The 7500-nt window shown below is 40.0% G+C and overlaps 1 protein-coding gene across 1 annotated transcript in view; it reads left to right on the top strand.

Moving 5' to 3' along the window:
• LOC137968150 (trichohyalin-like) overlaps window positions 1-7500 on the top strand; it is a 25063-nt gene that overhangs the window by 999 nt on the left and 16564 nt on the right. Inside the window, exon 2 of the mRNA XM_068814776.1 lies at window positions 2782-3079. Coding sequence (XP_068670877.1) covers window positions 2815-3079 — 265 coding nt within the window. The 5' untranslated portion in view covers window positions 2782-2814. The remainder of the gene's footprint in view (window positions 1-2781; window positions 3080-7500) is intronic.

Below are 7500 nucleotides of genomic sequence, written 5' to 3'. Positions count from 1 at the left end.
TTATAAGAAAATTCAGCCTCAGCTCTAACATTAGACGTAAAAGAGTGTAGTCATACTAAGTCTGATTGCCAACATGGGTTGCATTGTGAATTTCAACTTTTGTATGAAGCCACGCTCCTGGTAAACATAACCACTGAAGAATCGTAGACAGAACTAAGCTCTCCATGACACATGAATATTCAACAGGGCATTATAGGGCCTACCGTTGTTTCCAACGCTTGCAAGATTTGCCACATTTGACAGAAAGAGCGCATTCTACTTGTCTGGCAAAGTATTTTTGCCTGAACAATAACGTTGTACTTTAATCAGACTTTAATAAGTTAAATGGTGTCCATCCGTAAAGGCACCCGCAAACGAGGAAACAGTTGCGGAAAATTTATTTATTAACATATTCGCCCTATTGTCAACAATGCGGATACCCAAGCGTTTTGAATATATATACGTCCTTACTAAACACACCTTTTGTTGTTCAATAACCCCAAAGAAACCTTCATTCAAGCGAAGAAGCATTGTCATTAGCGTGAAGGAACTCAGTAAGGACGAACGGAAAATCAAGAGCGCCATAGACCATTTTGCAGATACGGCGGCCATTTTGATTTCTATTGTTTCAAATAGCTATTGTTTCAAAAGACATTATGGGATTGCCAGGGGGCAAATTAATATGTATTTGTCCCCTGGGCACCCCATAATGTCTTTTGAAACAATAGCTATTTGAAACGATAGAAATCAAAATGGCCGCCGTATCTGCAAAAAGGTCTATGCAACGTTCATTAAGCTTGATTATCTCGACAAACATGAATATTTTTGTTAAAGTTCATTAACACTTTGGAACTTTCATTAGCGTCTTTGTACAGTCAATAAACACAGACAGACATTCAATCATCTTTTATTTACAGTCATATTAGAGAAGAACATTTCGGGCATTCCAACGCTTTTTCTTTTCATTCTGTGAAGGTTTTTACGTTGACGCAAAATTTGAATGGAACAACCGGGGACACTTTCCTGTTAAGTTGAAAGAACGAAAATGCAATACCCCCCAACCAAAGCGTATTGCGAACGAGACGAGCTTGTTCCGTAAACGTACGGAGTCACTCATCCTTTCTTTACAAGTCTGGGTAGTATTGCAGCGATAAGCGACGAAAACCAGCGTCTTGGTTTGGAAAGAGTGTATTGACATATTTTGTCAAGAGGCCGAAAACGATTTGTGTCAGGATGGCAAAGGCGGCGAGCCAAATCCAGGATATAGAACCTGTTCGTTCGAGCGTTACTTCCTAAACAGCGCTTCTGGGGACGAAGTTCAACAGGAAGAGTCTGACAACAAGCAAAAGGGCGAGCAGGAGACCAGCCTGCGTAGCAAGCATTTCCGTGGGGTTTCACAGAAAAGAACTTTTCCCCATTTTTTGCTCGGTCAAAACATCTCGCCCGTTCCGCGGAGGCTCTGGGAACGATATTGGGGTATTGGTGGTTTAAGACATTTCAAATTTCATAAATCGTGGGTCTAAAATGTTGGACATGAACGCTTAGCGTGCCTTTAATATAACTACGCTTTGCCTCTTCATTGTATCCTTGGAAACTGTAACATTCAACATTATGATCTGAAGCAATAGTAGTTATTGGTTTTAAGTTTTAAAACTACGTTTTCGTGTGGGTTATTTTTCACTCACTGTAGTACAGTATTGTATTGTCACTGCACTGTATTGCAACAACAAAAAAAAATAATAATAAAATTAAACAAAGCTAATGGTTTTGCTTCCTCAAAGTATTACAACATTGTAACTTCACTGTCTTTTTAGGTGGCTCAAACCGGTTTCAACAGTTTCAAGGAAATGTCTTTTAATGTCTTTTTAATAGAAGGATTAACTTTACAACACTGTTTTACTTAATATTATGGTACCAAACGAAAAACCAATAATTGCTTAACAAGATGCACGCATTATTGTGACAGAATTCGTTTTTTTGGATGGCTCTCTTGTTGCCACGGTAACCTATGACGTCATATTAATGAATTACATCTTGTTAAGCAATTATTGGTGTTTTATATGGTATCATAACTTTCCCGTCAAGTGAAACAGTTGGGTAGATTAAATCCTTCCAAATCGTAAAGTTTGTTGAAAGTGTTTAAAACTGATTTGATCCTATTTTATAACTAATAATCCATACTTCTGCTACTGGCAGGGCTTGGGTTAACGTAAACCACCTGTAAAATGAAGTAAATTCCAAGGGCTAAAATTGTGTATAGTTAAATACAAATCTGTGGTTAGAGGCTTTGACTCTTCTAGCTTCCACGGTCGCAAGTGTTTGACGAAAGAATTAAATTGCTTGATTAAATCAGGTTTCCCAATATTACTTTGTTGAATCAAATAGGCTTTCAGCGGAAAACGGAAATTAACATGGGCAGAAACAAAAAAAAAAAGAAAAACGTGAGCGAATCGTCAACACCGGTTTCTCCATTGTGTTACGTAACTAGGCGCTATGAAAGTTCTAACTAAGACATAACTTAGAATATTCCATAAAAGTTAATGCAGGATTTAAGAGGGTTCAGATTGAGGGGTGGTTGTTTTAATCTATCCACTACTAATCCTGGCACTTTTTTTTTAATGTCATATAAATCGATGTATTATTTTGGCAATATTTTTTAATGCTTTTAATAATTCTTAAACGATAAAAATGCTGTCAACCTTCTTGAAAACAATCGCTTGCCATATTTTTCCAGCATAGCGATTATTAGGACAAAAATTTGACTTGGTATTCAAGAGATCCTAATTGCTCCTCTTGCCGTAGGAAAGACTACTGACAAATTGCCACAAGAAGGAGATGGATAAAAAGCACCGTAATATCTTGAGGCATCACCGGCCCTATCTGTTAGAGAACCTGCAACCCATCAAGTTATTACCATATTTGAGCAGCATTCTGGACGAATCGGACCGTCAGGAAGTAAGACAAGAGCCTACAACAGAGCAACAGATTGACACACTGTTAGACATGTTATCCAGGAAAGGACCAGATGCTTTTGGCCAGTTTATAAACGCTTTAGAAAGAAAGCAGATGTTTATAGCTCTCCATTTAAAACAAGAAACAGGTAAAAGTAGAGGCACGATTAAATTCAGTGACGGTCAACACTATTGGGGGTGGGCAACGTCATGTACTTCGCATCTATCTTTTGGCCGCGTGATTTACTAGCTTCAACAGTGTTCTACTTGTCTCACTTGCGCAAATAACGGTCTCTTTGAAGAAGAGTAAAGCAAGGCTTCTTTTTGCTTAGTCATGATCTCTTTGGAGTGTGAATGTCGTGTAGCAATAAGTATTCCTTTCAGACTTTCCTTTCGATTTTGGGTGTTAATCGCACAAGGTTTCGCTTTTCGGAAACGACATAGTAACATACCCTTTGACGGACAGCAGCTCAAGTGAAATACTTATAAGTATGATGAATCAGAGTGTTCACTAGACGTCGGTATGTTGTCACGAAGCTTACTTCAACAGAAACAGCGTTTTATTTGCCTGCAATTTACAGGTTATTTTCTCAGTTTGTGTTTGGTCAGTGACCGTCAGATTATTTCCATTGACCCCAAATTCATTTGATGGAAGATGGGTGGAATTGATATCATTCTCAAAGTTTGAAAGCTTTAAATTTTCTTAAATGATTTAAATGCAGTGATTACCATATATTTCTTTCACATGTGATCTCTTTTCCTAGGTCATCTAAGTCACTAAACAAAGTTGTCGGTCAGCAGAAAATCGTAACTACGTACACCCTCATGGTTTTAAGTGCAGTGGCAAATATTAAGGCGTTGTGGTCAATTTTTAATCATTAGTCATCATGCATAAGCAAGGCCTATTCTGTACGGGGAATAGAAGTTTAAAATTCTATTGGTGAAGCGCAAATAATATCTAAGAAATTTTCAAGGATCTCTTTTTTAATATAAATTAATATGAAAACAGATCGAGGGAGTACCCAGAATACTAGGATTGTAAGTACTTCCCGAGCACAGAGCAAAACAACAATGGCAGACAATTAAAAAATTATTTCCGTCATCTACATTGCAGAGGTTACACGCTCACCTTTGGGTTTTTTTTTATTAACTCGCTCCTCTCTGCAGGGGCAACTGCATTTCTTTGATGTACAGTTTACTGATTTTGGGGGTCATGTGGCCTCTCGGTTTTTTAAAATGACTGGTTGTGCCATGTGTAGTGATTTCGTGTAATATCTGCTCTGTTGATTACTGATAGAATTTCGATCAAACTTCAGGTAAGTCTCGTTTATTTTTTTTATTTCTTCAGTCATCTACCACAGTGATTGCACGAGATTTTAAAGTCATGAAGGCACCCCAGCCCAAGCCAAAACAACTTACAGCATAGGCATAACTCATGACTGAATGCTCCCATTTTTTGTTCTAGAACATGTAAAATACACAGTCACTTTGTGATTGTCTGCAGAGAGATATTCAGTGTTGAACACCTTACTTGTTGAAGCAGTCCTTGCCCACTGATGTCAGCTCCCAATAGATTCATAACATTCCTTATCCATCTTGATATCATTTCTTTTGACTCTCTTATACGGGCGTATAAAGGAACACTTGGTCTTCGCTCACTCGCAGAGTTGCAGGGCTTGCCACATACTCCTCAAGGCCTAAAGCTACACACAGCCTCTCATCTGAACGAAATCACGTAATATTGATCTGAGGTTGTTCCATACTTGGGGCAGAGTGACTAACCAGTTAGTTAATATAATGCAAATATGAGGTAGCACCATCCTTAAGTATGTTCTGAAGGTTCATCAAGTGAATTGTTTGGCAGCATTGTCCTGTTAAACTTTCCTGTTACCAGTCCACGTAAAGCCGTGGCTACACGAGCGATTTTTTTCTGGCGCTGGTGATGCGATTTTTTCAAACTTTGTCGCGTCGCCAGCGCAAGATGCAAATCACACGTGTAGCCACTCTTGAACTGGCGATGAGACAGGTGAAAAAATCGCAAGAAAAAAGTCGCCAGTGTTTAACCTTTTGCGACAAAATCGCTGAGATGTGCCCGTGTAGCCACCCTGCAACTTTTTGGCCGCCCTTGCGACGAGACTAAAGAGTATTTAGCCAATGAAATTAAAGTAGGAATGTCTGTTTATAGTGCCCAGGTCTCTTGAAGTATGCGATTCGCGTGGCCTTCAATTTGTCGCCAAAATTTGTCACAAGCGTAGCCAGCCTGGCGCGCAGGCGACGCGACAAAATCTGAAAAAATCGCTCTGACAAAAATCGCTCGCGTAGCCGCGGCTTAACGTAACCAACTTACAGGCGAGGGATTTTAAAAACGGTCCTAACTTTCTTAGGTATTGAAGGACTACTAAGGTGTCCCAGGTAGATACATACTTGGGAAATGCAGGCCGGGACTGAAAAACCCCTCTGATGAATCGTTGAACAATGGGTTGTGCGGACTTGTAGCATTATTGTCTAGGGTCATGTGTGTAGATAATGCATTCCTTGCAGTATTAAGACAACTGTACCCAAGTTCTCGGTCATACAGCTTCTGTAAAAGATCTAAGACTGCACTCTAAGGTGAACAAAGGGGATCCACAGATCGTTGATGAACAAATTAATCCCATTTTGAAAGTTATATGCGGTACTGTTTTTCTGTGCTGGATCACCAGGAGTTGCAGATAGTGTTCTAAGCTGCTGGTAAAATCCCTTGCCTCTCCAGGGATCTTTTGAAAATAGGTGAGCCATACGGCCGAGTTTGTTTCCCAAGGTATGAGGTAGATTGCTTTTGAAGGTCAGGTGCACATTGGACCTTTTTTTGGGAAGGAGCTTTGCTTTGCTTGGTCTGCTTAATAAGAGTTTTGTAAGCGTGGGGTGCCACGATTGTGTCTGACAAGTTGGGAACAATCCGGATGGCTAATGCTGAGTTCATCTCGATTTTTTGAAGGTCTCAGTTGTAGCAGGACACTAAATAGACTCAGGGAAACCATACCCAAAATAGTTACCTCAATCCACGGTAAAAGTGGCCACTGCTAGTGCATGTGGGTCTGCAAACAATGAAACCTAGTGGGTAATAATCTGGAAATTTAACCGAGAGGCAAACAAATCGATATCAGGCTGTCTTGGCAAGCTAGTGATTTTGTTAAAAATGTGGACGTCTGGTTTCCATTCTGTAGTATCATCAAAGATTCTAGATGCCCTGTCAGCGACAATATTTTTCTTCCCGCGGATATGGCTTGCAGTTGGCCAATTACCTCTCGGTATGCACCATTCCCTTATTTCATTTGCCATGTTGTTACATGGTGTGGAGTGGGAGTCCCCATATTACGTATGCAGGCCACAATATTTGTGTAGTTAGTCAGCACCTTTGAAATGTGTTTGTTTCATTCCCTCGCACATACCTTGCAAAACCAAACAAACTGTTTTGAGTTTAAGGTTATGTGATGTTCGCTTTCTGCTTCAAAAGATGTCTCCCATGCGGTATTGTTGTTTTAAGCTTGCGCGCTACCATTGGGCTTCAGTGTGAATGTGGTGAATTTTACCTCTTTTACGAATCCTCTTTGAAAGTAAGGCCTTTGATATCTACCATTTATCATCTGACTTTTCTCTCCCTGAGAGCCGCATTGGTTTGTCAAAGTTCGCATAGCTGCTAATTAAAGCTGTTGCCTTGACGAAAGTAGAGTTCCCCAGAATCAACTCCAGGAAAGAAAGAAACATTGAAGCGAATGAGTTGTGTTACTTCCCTTGTTGTGGGCGTAGCTTTGTCTAGAACCTCCTGGACTGGCGGCTGAAGTTTCGTATGTTTTGCCTCAGATGTGGATACAGTCACATTTATAGAGTTCAAAACAAAGCCCAGGTGATGAATAGAGCGGTTTTCAAATGAGTGTCGTAAAACCAAAACCAAAGTAATTACTTTGGCCAATCAAAAAGGACGGAGACACTGCAGTGAACCAATCAAACCTCGAAGTAATTACAGTAGCCGACACAAAGCGCGGGAACATGTGCGTGCGCGAGCCATGATTGGTTTTGGTTTCACTTCTGATTGGTTGAAAAAATGGTGCGAGAACTTTAAACCAATCACTGAGTGTAGTAATTACAAACCAAAGCAAACCACTCTAATCTGTGTTGGTGTTGTAACTGGCTTATCTTCATGGGGTAAGGAAGCCCAAATCGTTAAGCAAGACCAGGGTATCTCTAACATTGTCTCTAACATTGTTTTCAAATGCATCAAAAGTGTAACCCACTAATAATGAATCGTCAAGGTAACCACTTGATATGTGCCCAGTTTCTCTGACTTTGGAGAAAAGAGGCGGGGAGCAGATGATCAGTAGTCCCTGGGCCAAACATGTGAATCTGTATAATTTTTTCCCCCCATCTAAACTTTAGGTAATTTTGATGATCTCCATGAACTGGTACAAATAAATAAGCATGTCTAAGATCAATGGAGGTCATTGTAATGTAGGCACATTATTAATCGGTTTCGCGCCTTTATTAATTTATCTTGGCTTAGCAACCAGTGAAAGATACGTGTAGGAGAACG

The sequence above is a fragment of the Montipora foliosa genome, chromosome 8 (genome assembly GCF_036669935.1).
Source record: "Montipora foliosa isolate CH-2021 chromosome 8, ASM3666993v2, whole genome shotgun sequence".
NCBI classification, from domain to species: Eukaryota; Metazoa; Cnidaria; class Anthozoa; order Scleractinia; family Acroporidae; genus Montipora; species Montipora foliosa.
Note: the sequence above shows the minus strand (reverse complement) of the source record. Positions and strands in the feature narration are given on the sequence as shown.